Source organism: Tympanuchus pallidicinctus, unplaced genomic scaffold, assembly GCF_026119805.1.
Source record: "Tympanuchus pallidicinctus isolate F22 unplaced genomic scaffold, pur_lepc_1.0 scaffold19, whole genome shotgun sequence".
NCBI lineage: Eukaryota > Metazoa > Chordata > Aves > Galliformes > Phasianidae > Tympanuchus > Tympanuchus pallidicinctus.
The window spans coordinates 13383886-13399943 of NW_026294710.1; the positions used below are offsets into that span (position 1 = coordinate 13383886).

The following is a 16058-nucleotide window of genomic DNA, read 5'->3' on the forward strand; positions in this document are numbered from 1 at the left end:
GAGGGCGCTCCGCCGCATCCGGGAACGAGAAAGTAAGGGGTGAAGGGAGGTGGGAGAGAGCCATGGGGAAGTCGGATTTCCTCAGCCCGAAGGCTATCGCTAACCGCATCAAATCCAAAGGGTTGCAGAAGCTGCGCTGGTACTGCCAGATGTGCCAGAAGCAGTGCCGCGATGAGGTGAGGCTGGCGGGGCGCGGAGCGGCGCGGTGTTTGGTGCGCGGTCCCCGGCGTTGGGGTCCTCCGTAATGACAGAATGGCCAGGGCTGGAAGAGACCTCAAGGATCGTGAATCTCCAACCCCCCGCCACAGCCAGGGCCACCAACCTCCACATTTAATACTGGACCAGGCTGCCCAGGGCCCCATCCAACCTGGCCTTGAGCCCTTCTAGGGACAGGGCATCCACAGCCTCTCTGGGCAGCCTATTCCAGCACCTCACTCTCTCTGTAAAGAGCTTCCTTCCCCTTGACATCCAACCTAAATCTTCCCTCCCTCGACCTCAAACCATTTCCCCTTGTCCTGCAGTTATCTACCCTTTCCAAGAGTTGGTTCCCTTCCTGTTTGTAGGCTCCCGTTAGGTACGAAGGGCTGCAATGAGGTCACCCAGCAGCCTTCTTTTCTCCAGGCTGAACAAGCCCAGCTCCCTCAACCTGTCTTTGTAGGGGAGGTAATGTGTGCCAAGCATACTGTGTGGGGTGGGTGTGAGCCAAGTGCAGCACCTGGCTCTTGGTCTTGTTAACACTCATCCTATTGGTCTCAGCTCATCCATCCAGCCTGTCCAGATCCCTCTGTAAGGCCTCTGACTTCAAGGATGCATCCAGATCTCACATTCTGGGGGTCTGGGACCAGCGATTTGCTTTCAGGTAGCATTGGAGAGGACTCTCATGCTTCCTTGGGGTATTCCTGGTCCCTCATGTATGATGGGAAGAGCTGAGTGGGACCTGAGGGCTTCCAAAACCACCTAGTGCGTGGCGGGGGGGCTGAAACTAGATGATTTTTGAGGTCCTTTTCAACCCAGACCGTTCTATGATTCTATATATTTTGCTGGAATCCCACTCCTGTGGGAGAAGTGTTTTGGAGAAAGTATGATGGTCCTGAGCTTTCTCCAGGGATGTTCAGTCTCATTGAGATGACTGATCAGCCTTGAAAGGGCAGCAGGGTTAGGAATTATTCCATCAGGAGTTTGGGGCAGTTGTGATTTCTCCTGGGAACAAGGTGGGTTCTGGGGCATGCCCCAGGGCTTGCATGTCTGGAGCACAGCAAGGTCTCTTGTCCTTCTGATTCTGTTTCTTCCCAGCTTCTCCTGTTAAGAGACGGTTTTCTGTGATGCTTCCCCTTGTTTTCACTTCTCTGTTCACTTGAACCCAGATGCCCATGGAATTATGAGGGTCCTATTCCTTCTTATTTTCACCAGAGCTGTGCTCCAAGAGTACCTCCACCTGGGATAACTGTGCTTCTGGTTTTTCATTCTACATGAATAAAGCTTTTAATGTGCTTTTAGAAGAGAAATGTGACTTCCAAGGGATCTTATTTGTGTTCTTCATCTGCTGCCCTTTTCCTTTCTCCCAAAGAGATTAAATCTTTTCTCAGAAATTACAGCAACAAAGCATCATACCTTTACAGCCACATCTTTTCGTAGCAGTGTGGGGATCCCATGGAAAGAAGTTTGCTGTAAGTTTAATTATGTTATGATGAGAGAGTATTATATTAGGTTAAAAAAAAAGAAAAAAAAAAAGGATATGGCCAAACCTCCAACATCTGAGTACATTTTGCGAAGCTGTTATGACTTTGTCCCTGTATCAGAGGTGGCCAAACTTTTGTAATCCATAGCTTGGCCACTCCTAGGATGCCATCCTCTCATTACGTATGATGTCAGTATTGGCCAGGTAGGGAATTAGCAAGAATTTCCACTTCTTTTGCATGTGTACCTGGATATATGGTCCTGCATGGAGCAGGTGGTGCCACATCTACCCCATTCCACAAGGGAGCAAGAGGACTTCTGTTATGTCCTAGTCAGGAGGAATAGCCAACCTGTGCTGCTAGACTGTGGTTGGGTTAGAGTGTTTTTTGTGAAGCCTCCAAGAGATTTCACTTAGAAAACATCATTTTAAGTTACTTCTAAAGCTGTATGTTGCAAATTGAGACAAAGGCAGATAAAATATTTATCTTTATTTTCTAGAATGGCTTCAAATGTCATTGTATGTCTGAATCTCACCAAAGGCAATTACTTCTGGCTTCTGAAAATCCTCAGCAATTCTTGAACTACTTTTCTGAGTAAGTTTGCTATATATTCTTATCCATATGTCAGATCTGCATGGCTGTACCTCTAAAGCCCTGTTATGTCCCATTGAAGATACTTTATTCTGATGAATTTTAGTGTCAGCTGTTTTATATAGTGGCTATGTGAAAAGTTTGCTTTTGAAAGCATGTAGGTTTAAGGGAGCCGTGATGTTTAAAATTTGACAGTTTTACCTCATTTAACTTTTTTTTAACCCCAAATGTGGCAATTTTTACCTTAAATTCTTCTTTTTATCCCAAATTTGATAATTTTATTCCATGTCTGAGTCCTCTTTTAATTTTCTCTTCAGTATGAAGTATGTCACTGCTGTGTCTCAGCTGAGTGACTGTCAGAGCTGCAGAATTACAAACAGCTAAAGAACCATCACATGGAGATAAGAAGTCAGCAGTATGAGTAGAGTCCCACTGTTCCCCTGATCCCTTTGTCCACCTGACCTACCTGACAGCAGGGCTGACTGGAACTGTCTTCAGTGTGAGTCTGAAGGGAGGCTTTATCTTTAAGCCATTGAATTAGCAGGGAGATGAGTGATCCATCTACCCAGTCTACCACTGCTTCCCTTTGTTCTGCCTCGTGTTTTGTGTCAGTGTTTGTCAACCTTGGGAGATACCTGGTAATGAAATACCAGCAATTAGTGGGAAGTGTTTAGAGTTCATTCTTCCCATTTTATCCCTTTGAAAGGGTATTATCCTTTGGAAGATTAAACTTGTATGTGCATGTACCATACTGTGTTTCTTTGTGTGTACAGACTGCACTTCACGCTGTATTACTGAAGATGGGAAACAGGTGTCTGAGTTTCACCGTGCTCTGTTCAAAAGAATACTCCTGTTTATGCTGCAGATATTTCATTATTATTGACAGTAGAACATTTCTTTGTAATTGTATAAGTTTTGTTAAGACACTTTTCTTTATATCCCCTAAGGGAATTCCGAAATGATTTCCTAGAGCTGCTCAGGAGACGATTTGGTAAATATTTTATTGTTTTTCTTTTTTTTTTGCTTTTAATGCCTTTTGGTTCTGTGCAAGAAGTTTTGGTAGGTTTCTCCTGGGTCCCTTACTTACATTTAATGATAACTCTGTTTTAGGAACAAAGAGAGTCCACAATAATATCGTGTACAATGAATATATCAGTCACCGAGAACACATCCACATGAATGCAACACAGTGGGAGACACTGACTGATTTTACAAAATGGTTGGGGAGAGAAGGTAAATACTGTTGTTCTGGGTTATGGCATTTTAAAACTATTAGGTAATTGCGTTGCTGATGAGTAATCAGTAAGCATTTATGTTAATTCTCCTGTTTCCTTTTTTCCCTTACCCTTCCCTCCTGCATATATGTTAACACGTGTCCAAATAGATTTCTAAGGAAATCCCATTTCTAAGCAATGGGATTTCCTTATGAAAAGTGGCAGAGATCTGGGATAAATGCATCACTTACAAACCTTTCCTTGTTTTACCTGTAGTTACTGCATCTGTTGTTGAATTCTAAGTCAACTTCCAACAGTTGTCATTTAAAAAGTATAAACTATGGTAGGACATTTCTTACAACTGCAGAATCCCTTAGTATTTGTGGTGACAAGAAGTAGTATTTTGTTTTCATTTCTGTCCTAATGAAAGGGTTCAAATCTGAGATCTGCAGTTTTGTGTTCCATGGGAGGAGCAGGGGTTATGTCATACCACAGTGCTGTGTAAGGTTTAAATTGGTTGCAATTGCCTGTGTGCTACAGGATACATTAATGAGTCATAGAGTGTTTGAAAACTCACTCTAATGAGTGCCAGTAACCATAATGTAGCACAGTAAAGTTTTCTATAGTTTGATGCTATTACTATGCAGTGTTTATATATGTTAGAGTGCTGTTTTCTTCCTTGTTGAAACAATGGGAAGGAAAAGGTTTCGTCAATAAGGAAAGTGATGCAGTACAGCAGGTCTGTGCGACCTGCTGTAGGGAACCTGCTTTGGCAGAGGGTTGGACTCGATGATCTCTGGAGGTCCCTTCCAACCCCTACAATTCTGTGATTCTGTGATACCAAATGTTCCATCCACTCTTGCTACATATTTTGGCCCATTTCCAAATACAACCAGCTAGCTGAAGGGTATAAATGGTTACTAAAGGTAATTTGAAGTCTATTTTAGAAGTCTGGTAAGAGATACATTGTAAAGGTACATCTGCTAAAGTTTTTAGGTTCTTGCAGTGAATGTGGCCTGGGAAAATGATCTATCTTGATGTTTTCTTTGTTATTTTCTCGTTTTTGTTAGTATTAATTTTGTCTTGTGTTGGGTCTTTAGGTCTTTGTAAGGTTGATGAGACTCCAAAAGGCTGGTATATCCAGTACATTGACAGGGACCCAGAGACCATTCGCAGGCAACAAGAACAAGAAAGAAAGAAGAAACAAGACCTTGATGATGAAGAAAAAACAGCGAAATTCATTGAACAGCAAGTTAGAAGAGGTTTGGAGGGGAAAGAACTGGTGAGGAAAGTTATATATCAACCTTCAGCTCAAAAGTCCTCTCAATTAAGTTAATGCTCCTATGGTCTTTCCACTACTGTTTCCATTGCAGCCAGCTAGAAGGTGATGAGTAATCTTCATGCAGTGGGTTGCGAGCTGATTGCTAGTTCAAACTGGGGAACAGTGGGTATATGTGATGCATGGTTGGTTGTTTCTAAACTGAGAAGTGTTCTTCTCACAGGTAATTCTCATGCTCGCTTTGCCTACCTTGTTTCAGTTGAAATTGCTGCTTGTTACTTTTCCTCAAATAACCAACCCGATGCTTTTTACAGCAGATAAACATCAGGGTCCTCTTTGGAATCAGTTTCAGAAAAGGAAAGCAGAGGTTTCAGCTCCTGTTAGATTATGTGCTGTCTTGAAACTTATTGAAACTGTTCCTCATGACTGTCTGTATCTAGTCCTAGCCATTTCAGAGTTTGATTTAGTCTGTCTTCTCCCCTGCCTAAATCACCACATTACTTCGCTTTCGTTCTGAATTTTCTGTTAAGCATTTATGAAAGATGTTAACTTACTCTGGAGGAAGACTTGGAGTTGCTTTGTACCTGGCTTACTTTTCTATTAAATGAGTGTTAGTTTTCCTAGCAATTTTGAAATACTGAATTCAAGATGGGAGGCTAAGCAGTAACCAATGGTGTCCTCATTTATCATATTTCTCAAACTTTTAGGGCTGCAAATAACAAGTATGGTAGGGAGGCTAAGATTACCAGGAAAGCTGAAATAATTAAATCCCCACATGAAAAGCTTTTATTCTGGTAGTCCTGACAAGGAATTTGAGAACTTCTTTGGCATTATCCCTTGACTTCCATGCACGTTGTTGCCTGGGATTGGGACCTCCCATTTGATTCTGGGTATTGATAGATATATTTAAATGCTGTTGTAAACTATTATCTTTTTCTTAATTTAAAACTAATTGAAATTTAAATGGTCTGAGCCTTTGGTACTAAAAATTTGGAAAGACTCCATGATTTTTCCTTTTTTAGATTATCAGTTTGTCCAAAAACCAGTCTAATCATGCTTGTTCAAAATGAGAAAGCTTGCAGTAAGGCCACTTTCCTTTGATGCTGAAATTAAACAAGTACAGACAGCATCTCTGTAGAGAGTGTTAATTAGATAATTTTGCACAGGAGCCTATAATGAGAAACTGTTTTCAATTTATAATCTTATAAATCAAGCCAGACTGAATATTACAGTTATTAGATAATCTTACTGTCGTCAATAAAATCCAGGCAATCAGCGATCACTGAAAAATGTTATCCTGGCTCAGCTATCTGTTTTGCTCTTGAGATCTATTAAGTTTTCTTTTGGCAGGAGGAGCCAGTCTATACTGAACTGAACAGAGAAAATGAAGAAGAAAAAGGTAACCAGCTTTTGATACATGCTGTTTTCTTGAGCTGAAGCTGATTTCATGATTAAAATGAAATATGTGCTAACGTTTGCTCAGTGTTTCATAGAGTGCTTTGAGGCGAGTTTCAAAAAGTACTGAAAATAGGAAAAGGCAGAGAATTTCTTGCCATTTTTGAAATAGTTTATTTTGAAAGCTGAACCGTAACGTAAAATAAAGTATTTTTAAATGCACAATCTTCTCCATTATCAGATTGTTAAATTGTAGCATCTTTTTTTTTTTTAAAGTTGCATTTAATTTAAATAAAGGAGCAAGTACTTCAGTAGCAGCATCTTCAAAAACCAGGTGAGAAAATTGTTTGAAGGTAACTCTTACTTTTCATGTCAGTGGTATTTGTATGTGAAGGAAGATGTATCTTATTCTGCAATATTTGTAGTTTACTTTCTCATCCTATCATGTTATATATCAGGAGGAGATCCTAGGTGATGTTGTGGTTCCTCTTGTATTTTAAATGGATGAATGTTTATATCTTAAATATTTGCTGTGAGGAGCCTTCTTGAATTCTCTATGGTTCATACATGACAGATGCCCAGCAATGAATAGGCAGTGATAGTTTCCTCTGGGAAGAGATAGGTAAGTGAAAGGGAGGATAGGAGATCTAACTGAAGTCATCAAGTCCCAGTTGCCTTCTGTGAATGGATATTCATGACTTCTTAATTTCAGTTCCTAAAACATTTGTCTAATTGGAGGTAATATTTTCTCTGATCATCCTTAAAGGAGCTGAATCTACCTGATGTCAATCTTTGCAAAGCTCATGAATTTAATTGTCATATAACCACAAGCAACACAGGGAAAGGGGATCAATAATGCAAACAACACTTAGAGAAGTCAGTGAAACTGTTTGATGAGTAGTACATCTTTTCTTGTAAGGCAATATTGTAATTAAATGCATTGCAAGTAAAGTGAAAGCTTGCTTCTCATCACAAGCTTAGCTTTTAGATAAGATATCTGATGGGATGTATGCCAGGCAGAAAACGAGACAATAAAGTAGTTCTTTGCAATAAGAGAGACAGATTTCAGGCTTTGAGGAATACTTGTAAACTATTCCTGAGCTTTGAGTTGCACTTAAGATGAGCCTGAACTTAGCACAGGCACTCACTTGACTAGTTTCAGTGAGGAATACTTAGATCTATTTTTTAAGGTGCTTGCAAAAATTTGGTCACTAAAGTGACCAGCCTGTGGTTTTTCCTTCACTGGTGGTTCTGGAGTCACTTCAGTGTCGTATATGGAAACTGCTCCCCACTGTCAGTGTAAAAGTGTGTTCTGCCTCTGTGAGACACATTGGCTATTGCTGTTAATATATGGCTTGTTTGAGTTCAACCTGATACCACATGGTGCAGCGTGTTGCAGGGTTTCCTTGTTTCCCAACCTCTCTGCTCACTGCAGGTGTTGCAGAATCCAGGCCAGGATTCCCTCTTGCATTTCTTGATCAGGGTGCGGAAATTTGGACAAAGAGACCATAGGATGTGATTGCTAGGGTTGAGTTTGACTCTTCCATGGTTGGTCCACATTATTAGTTGTCACTGTAGTCGGACCCTTCTCTGCTGTTGCAGATCTTAGACAGTGATGAGTTCCCTGTGGACAGAATCTAATCAGAGTAAACTTTTCTAAAGTATGTGAGCTTGCATAATGTGCTGTTTAGTTTTGTTTTCTGTAAACCACAGATTTCAAGGTAAACCAGTCCTTTCTTGTGCCCAGTTCTTTCTTGTGTCCTCTGTACTGATGACATACCTGAGCTGTGCTGGTTGTCTTTGTCCCAGGGTCCCTAATGCATATGTTAAGTAAGATTCATTTTAGTACTGACACCTGGGAATCCCTTGGTAACCTCACAGGTATCTGTTTTCCTTCTTTAGTGTCATCTTCTTTGATGCCAGGCTTTAATTATGTCATTTATGAGATTTTATTTATGTATTTGTGATTTCTTCTGGAACTCTGTACAGACTTTATCCTGCCTTCCTCTGAAATACAATTATTTTCCTCTCACGTTTGTTTCTATTGCCCTTTTTGTAACTCACTCCCATTATACATCTCCCTTCACTAGCATATCCAAAATCCTCACCACAGAACACAGTCAGAGCATGAGAATCATTCTAAGGCCTTCATAAAATTATCTCACAGCAGCCTTCTTCAACTTTCTGGATGAGAAAACACCTACAATTTTTACTGCATCTGCATGGCTTTTATAAAAATTGGCAAACTCAGACTGCCTTCAGACAGTTCTTGCTTTACCTAGGTGTTCCCCAATCCCTAAGATGTAAGTTTTGTACTAATTGCTCTTTCCTTTTGTAACTCATGGGCTGTTTGCCTGTTTTGTATGTGATGGTGAAGGTAGTGTTTATTTTCTGGGGGTGGGAGGATTTCCAGGTCTCAGGTATGTTGGAGACTTGCTCAGTTCTCAGTTTCTCTAAAGCTACAGGATTGCTCATTTTGATTCAGATATTTAAAACAAACTTGAAAATATTATGTGCAGACTTTTTTTTGTCTCCAGCATTTAACTCAAGTCCCCAATCAGCTCCTAGCTTTTGCACTGGTGAACTGACCATTAGATTGTTCTGCTGGACTGATGGCAGCAAGCATCAGTGGGCATGGAATTTATACCTCAAGGAGATCAGTTCCAGCTGCAAAGCACACTCCTAAAAAAGGGTAGCATGTGAGGTCTGGAAGGTGATTTGCACAACTGAAATCAAATAGATCAGCAGGCCTTTTTGTACAACCAGTTCTTCAAATGCATCTTGCTAGAGAAGACAATTTGAGGTCTGCTGTGAAAACGCCGTCTTGCTCTTCCAGTAGCATCCTTGGACCAAGTGCACTGAAGATGGCAGAAGGAGCAGTTAAGAGAAAAGAAACAGCTCATAGCTCTGGTCAGTCCAAAGAGAAAAAGAAGAAATCTGCACTGGATGAGATTATGGAGGTAACGATTGTGCAAGGATTTCTGTCTTTATAATCCCATGCCTGTGGCAGTCAGTCTGCTTTTCCAGGGCCTCCCTTTGAAACAATCTCAGACCTCCAGTTCTTGTGCAATTCAGACTTTCATGTCTTTCTGGACAAAATTATATCACTTCCCATTTAAAATTGGTTTCTGCTGCTCATCTGTGTCTATTAACCTTGACTAGTCCAAATGTTGGAAGTAAAGGAATGCAGATTTTGAAAGAAAAGAAAATACCTAGAATCACTTGACAAAAATAAACGTAAATCTCCCATCATTTTATCATGGATTCCTAGATCTTACCAGATTGATTTCTGTGCAGAAAACACACTCTGACCTACCCTTCTTGGCTTTTTCCCTCAACCTCATGTGGGTCTGGAGAATTTGTTCAGATTTTTGAAGGCATGGGAAGGCTGCAGTGAAGGGAGAAAATAAATGATACTTATTTGTTGTTCTGTAGATTGAAGAAGAGAAGAAAAGAACATCTCGAACAGACTACTGGTTGCAGCCAGTAAGTATCTCAGAAGTTGTGATATACAACCAATTCTGCAGTCTGCAGTTGCTAATGATTGAGTTATGTAAAGATCCTGAAGCAGATCCCAAGCTTATTTCACTCATTTTCCAAGCTGCCAAATGTGAAAAATGACTTCATCTGGTGGTTGGGGTTAGAGTGACTTCAGCATGTAATCACTGTGTAGTTGCTTGTGTATTTTGGAATGTTAATCTTTTTTTTTCTTCCTTTCAAATCGTCTAGGAAATCATTGTGAAAATTGTCACAAAGAAGCTTGGAGAGAAGTATCACAAGAAGAAGGCAGTTGTTAAGGTAAAGTGTGCAAATGGAAGCATGTAGCTTTGGCTAGGTTTTCTGGTACCAGATGACTTCCAGAGTCAGAACTGTGCTCAGCCTTAAGTCTACACTGAAAGGAGCTGTGATGTAACTTTACTGGGACTTTTCTTGTGCGTCTGTTTTTGTCCTGTGCTGCTTATCCTATTAACATATCCATAATGAGTAATAATCATTTTTTCAGTGTGACGTGACCAAGAGCTGTGCAGTTGTATTTTAATTTGAGACTAGTCAGTGTTGCACAAACCTTTGTGCTGCTTACTGCCTTTGAGCAAGATCCTGTTTGTGTACAAAATCTTCAGTCTGTAAGCCTTGTTCTGTAGTTTAGATGTGGTTTCTTTTAGCCACTGCCAGTGAAATGATGTTGTACCAGGTAGTCCAAGGCTCAACGGTCTCTGGCAACAGTGCAGAAGACAACATCTAGGTGTGTTTTGAATGACTGACAGCAGTGTATAGAACCCAAAATCACAGCTTTTTTGGCAAGTATCTGAGCAGGTTATGAGTTCTAGTGGCTGTCTTTCACTGAGCTGTAGATCTGGGAGGTTGGACATGCTAGGTGCAAAGATGATCAGTGACATTTTTCCTCGTTGAGAGGCCTTATTCCAGTTCTCCCTTGTGATTTCAAGCTAGTTTATCCTCCCATGAGGGAAAGAAGCCTCTAACTTGCTCTCTGAATTTGAGAGGATAGCTAAGATAACTGATCTGAAGGTTGACAAAACCTCCAGACAACACTAATAACATTAGTGGTCTTAGTTTACAAGGAAGATCAGTCATTGATTTTTAAGAAGAGCCCCCTTAGTCTAGCCTGAACTTCAGAGTAGGGTCAGCCAGCACTTTGTGGAGACTGGATGCCTTTAGGGCAACTCGGAAGTCCTCATTGCTTTTGAAAGCATTCAAGTGTATTCCTGACTTGTTAATTTTGAACATGTAAATTTAGAGAATTATTTTTTATATTATAGTCACTGATTGGCCTCTACCTTTTACAATAGGAGGTGATTGACAAATATACAGCAGTTGTGAAAATGATTGATTCTGGAGACAAACTGAAGCTTGATCAGACACATCTGGAAACTGTAATACCAGCACCAGGTATGGCTGTTTGTGTTCTTTATTTTTCAGCTTAGCTGTCACAGCATAACTTAAATTTAAGTTCTTTTAAACTGTAAAACATCCACTTGAAACGACATTAACAGTAGCTGTGTTGTTCTTAGGACAGCATTTCATAACCTAGTCTGGTCACTCACCATCTATATTCTGGTTACTTTCTGGGGAAATACTGCATTGTTTCTTCTTTGAGTCTGCACAATCTCTTGTAAGAATATTATCTTCTAAGAAAATAGAAGTGCTTCATGATTCAATTCATTTGACTACATGAAAGCATCTCTCTTCAGCTGCCAGGAAGCCTCTCAGGGAGCACTCCGTAGCTCTTAGTCATGTTTATCTTGTGTCTTCCTTCCAAATCATGCCTCAAATAGCTGTAGGTACTTGGCAAAACATAACTCTTGTTTGATTCCCTTGTATTTCTTTGATTGTAGCATACTAAGGTTTCTGAGTAGCATCTGATCAGCATTTCAGGGAACATTCAGGGTAGCAGTAAGCAGAGCACTGTCAGCACAAAGAGAAAGGAGATGTAGGATCTTGAGATTTTTCATCAGATGTGCTCCATTCTGCATCTTCAGCTGGTGAATAGCCAGTTGATGGAGGCACAACAGTACAGGTGAGCTTTGCCCACACTTACACCAGAATTGATGCCCTACAGAACTGCCCAGGTGAGACAGAAGAAAGAAAGAAAGCGCACTGAGCAATTAGTAAATGGAATAGGACATGAGGGAAGTAACTTTGACTTCTTTGACACTGTCCCACTCGCCATCCTGGAGCCAAATTGGAGGAAAATGGATTTGATGGGTGGGCCACTCACTGGATAAGGAATTGGCTGAATGGCTGCTCAGAGAGTTGCAGTCACTGGCTGAATGTCCATGTGGAGACTGGTGATGAGTGGCACTCCTCAGGGATCAGTGCAGGGTCCGGTGCTTTTTAACATCTTTGTGGACAGTGGGATCGAGTGCAACCTCAGCGAGTTTGGGCAGGCTGAGAGAGCTGGGGCTCTTCAACCTGGAGAAGGCTCCAAGGGGACCTCATAGCAGCCTTCCAGTAACTGAGGGGGGCCGACAGGGGAGCTGGGGAGGGACCTTTTGTAAGGGCAGGTAGAGTGAGGGGATATTGCTTTAAACTGGAAGAGTGCAGATTTAGAGTAAATATTAGGAAGAAATTCTTTACTGTGAGGGTTTTGAGGCACTGGAACAGGTTGCCCAGTGAGGTTGTGGATGCCCCCTCCCTGGAAGCACTCAAGGTCAGGCTGCGTGGGGCTTTGAGCACCCTGATCTAGAGGGAAGTATCCCTGCCTGTAGCAGGGGGGTTGGAACTGGATGATCTTAAAGGTCTCTTCCAACCCAAACCATTCTACGATTCTATGATTTTTCCCTGATGTAGTTTGAGTGGCTTCTGCTGTAGTGCCAGCATAGCCTGGAGTGTAGAGAGTAAACTTCATTGTACTTTGTAAGTAGGCAGGGTGTGAGGCAGAGCTGGGAATCACTTGCTGGGGGCTTGAAGAGAAACTTCTCCCTCAGCTGTCATTGAAGTTGAACACAACTCCATCAAAGGAAATTTTTCCTATTTCTCATTTCAGGCAAGAAAGTTATGGTATTAAATGGTGGTTACAGGGGAAATGAAGGCATCTTGGAATCTATCAATGAGAAGAAATTTTCAGCAACAATCATCATTGACTCTGTAAGTATAAAAAAGAACTGGAAGATCTATTTTGCATACAGCACTTTTCATCTGTATGCTGGAGAGCTTTCACAAAGAAAGATGCTACCATTAATCCTGTTTTACAGGTGGGATTTATAGTACAAAATGCTGTTCTCAGCCACTTATTTCCAACCAGCAGGAAAACAGTTGCTTGTTCTCCACTGCAGACTAGTGCTGTGCTGTTTGCCTCTTGAAATACGCCAAGATGCTGAATCTGGCGAGTTTTTAACTTGAAAGAGACTAACAGAATATTCTGTGTGTTTATTTTGAATATAGCTGTAGTTGCACTATTTTGTGGGAAGGTAAAAAATGTGAAAAATGCATGAGGTGATTTTTCTCCTCCCTTTACTAGACTGAACATAGGGTTCTATATTCTTATCCATTGTCGTGTTTGTAACTAACAATTACATTGGTGGTTTGGGTGTTTTTTTGTTAGTTTCTGTATTTGTTTTGTTTGTCTCACCTTTCTCTGGGCTAAAATTGGTCCATATGAACACCTTCTTGTCTGTGGCTTTTTTTGCTCTGCAAAATTGTCTTTAAATTCACTGATATAAGTAGGGAGAGTGCTGTCTTGAAGACGAATCTCTCAAACACAGCTTGCTGGGGAGAGGCTCTCTTAGGATTCCATTTGAAGAAGAGCTACAAAAGCTCAGAGAATTTATTTGAGGAGAGATTGTGGAGGTATCCTAAACACAGAAGGAGGTTTGATTGGAGCCAAGGCTCATGATACGTTGGTCTTGAAAGCAAGGCTCTTTTTTCTCTCGTTTTGATGCACTCAGATATAGAGGTTACCTCCTTCGACATGAACTCCAAATCTATAAATGAAAAACAGTAGAAACCACCCAGAACACAAAATTCTGTTGTTTTTTGAAAGCATTCTGCTACGTATGCACTGTACAATAGGCAGCGTGCACTTATATGTGGCTTTTGGACAGAACTCTTAAACAGAAAATTAGCTGTTGTGCTTTTACTGTGCACAGCACTGTAATACTGCTAATGCCTGAGGTATCTAGAACTGTTCACTTCACTCCTGCTCCTTAGAAAATGCTAAATGTGGCAAGATTTGGTACAGCCCCTTTAGCTATGTTACTTTAAGTTCCCTATTGAGAAATGCAACAAACAAGTTTGTATTTTGATTTTACTTTTTACAATCTGTTCTTTTCCAGGGGCCTTTGAAAGGACGCCGAGTTGAAGGGATCCAGTATGAAGACATTTCCAAACTTGCCTGAGGTGCTCATTATGGATCAGAGAAGATTTGGGTTCCTCAAACCATCTTTCTGGCTTCTTGTGGGCAGACACAGGAGACTCGGCTATGTCAGGGTTTTAACTTTGTGTGTATATGTACCTATAATGTATATAGAGAATAACCAAGAGCAAATTGAATTTATTTAAAGATCACTATAGATTTGTTACATAAAATGTTTGTGGAAATCTTAATGGTGGAAATACTCCATCTGATCCTTTCTCAAAGTTTTTTGCAAAATACAGCAGCTGCAAGTTGGAGTATTTTCTTTACTGAAGTATGTGTGAAGTTTTGTGGGGCAGAGAACTGTCCACAACAGCTGCTTGAGGCAGGCAATGTGTGTTGAGGCCAATGGATTTTAAACAGCAGACTTCTCAGTTTGCAGCCAAAACTGAGTTCTGGCAGGAGGAACAAGGGAAAGGATTAAGAGAATAGCAGAAAGTAACAGGGATTCTTCTCCTGGATTTTGTAAGAAGGGTCTGCCTTAGTAAGTGTTGTCACCAAGTTTTAGTTAACTTATCAGCTGTAGTAGCATCCACATAATTAGACTTCCATCACCTCGTTCTCAGGGCTCCTCATACACAATTTATCTGCTTATGGGCTCCAAGATGGATGTTACTTGTGGGGCTTCTAGCATTCCTGCCTAAGTCTGTGCAGATATGAACTGGCAGTTGCTGTTCTGGTTTTCCAGAGCATTTTCCCTTGTCCATAGTTCCATTGTTTTCCCCTGCACTGCTGTGGATGCTAAATGAGTAACATTACTTTTTAATTTTTTAAAAAATGTCACATTTTATACAGTATTTTATTTTTAAGGAATGTTCAGGAATAAACATAAACTTATCTTAGGCCAGAGCTTTCTTAACCAGTCTTTTAAACAGCGCTCTGTTCTTTTATATCCACTGAACAGCACAGTAAAATGGCCAACTGGTGTAACTGCCTTATTTTTGTGAAAGAAAGGTGCAAGTTTTCCCAAGCAAAAACAGACCATCACCTGTGGTTCAGACTGCCTTTGGTTATTATTGTGTGTGTCTGGAATTTGATGGCAAGAAAACTGATCATCCTGTGCCTTTCAAAGCTGATCTTAGCTGTGTGGAGCTGCTGTGTTGACTGCTGTGGAGCTGAGACCTAGGAAGTAGGGGAAGGTGAGAAGAGGTAACCAGTGCTCATTTGGGAAAGGTAGAGTTTTATTTCCCTGCAAACTCACAGTGTTGTGTGGTTGAGCAAAATTCCTTTCAAAAGACTGCATTTTTTTCATAAAGAAAAGCCACTCAGCCCCTTCCTTGGTGAGCTGAATTGAACAGGATGCTGTTCTGGATGTGTACCCCAGTTACAGTGCAGTCTAAAAGTTAGGTCACCAGTGTCAAATTCACTGTTGCTTGTCCCTTGCTTTACCTCAGAGAACCACGATTCGTGGTTTACAGGGGACCCCTGCAGGAAAACCGAAAGAGCTGCAGTCTGGACTAACCTCACATGGAGGATTTCAATGGCTTTCCGGGGATCCCAGGCACAAATACAAGTCAAGCAGTAACACAGTATCTAAAAAATGGACAATTCTGCAGAAAGGAACTTTAGGCAGAAGACATGCATACTCTTTTGAGAATCACTTGAAGAGATGCTCAACATGCATAAATCCACACTCCTGACAACAGAACTGAAAGAAGGATGCATACCAGTATTTGGTTCACAGGCAAAGGGCACCAAAGTACAGGAAGGCAAGCAGATAACTGGAGTGCCTGTCCTACATTAGGGCTGCTGAGAAGAATCTGGTCAGCATTTTATTATTTTTTTTCCTAAGATTGCCTGTGAAAGCAGAGTTTTAAATGCAATTCTAGGTACATACACGTGTATGTTTGTTTCACTACTGATCTCATTTGTTGCTTTTGAAAAGTATGACACCTTTTGGGAACTGATCCCCCTGGAAGTGAAGCTTCTAGTACTGCTGGTGATTTCTATGTAGTCTGAATTCCAGTTCTTTATCCTACTTCCCCAGTTCTGTATCTAGGTGAGAACTTCACTGTGATGCTGAACTGTTT

General features: G+C 41.0%; 1 protein-coding gene across 2 annotated transcripts; it reads left to right on the forward strand.

The window, feature by feature from the left end:
* Nucleotides 1–5: 5 nt before the first annotated feature.
* Nucleotides 6–15026, forward strand: KIN (Kin17 DNA and RNA binding protein). Of its 2 annotated transcripts, none has more exons than XM_052680991.1 (13): nucleotides 6–176; nucleotides 2176–2270; nucleotides 3215–3258; nucleotides 3378–3500; nucleotides 4582–4763; nucleotides 6111–6159; nucleotides 6432–6489; nucleotides 8992–9115; nucleotides 9591–9641; nucleotides 9885–9953; nucleotides 10964–11063; nucleotides 12661–12761; nucleotides 13949–15026. In XM_052680991.1, exons 1-13 carry the CDS (start codon nucleotides 63–65, stop codon nucleotides 14009–14011), a joined length of 1173 nt encoding a protein of 390 aa, XP_052536951.1. In that variant the 5' UTR covers nucleotides 6–62; the 3' UTR covers nucleotides 14012–15026. The 2 variants fall into 2 exon arrangements, with proteins under 2 accessions (XP_052536951.1, XP_052536953.1); XM_052680993.1 differs by having other exon boundaries at nucleotides 8995–9115.
* Nucleotides 15027–16058: the final 1032 nt, after the last annotated feature.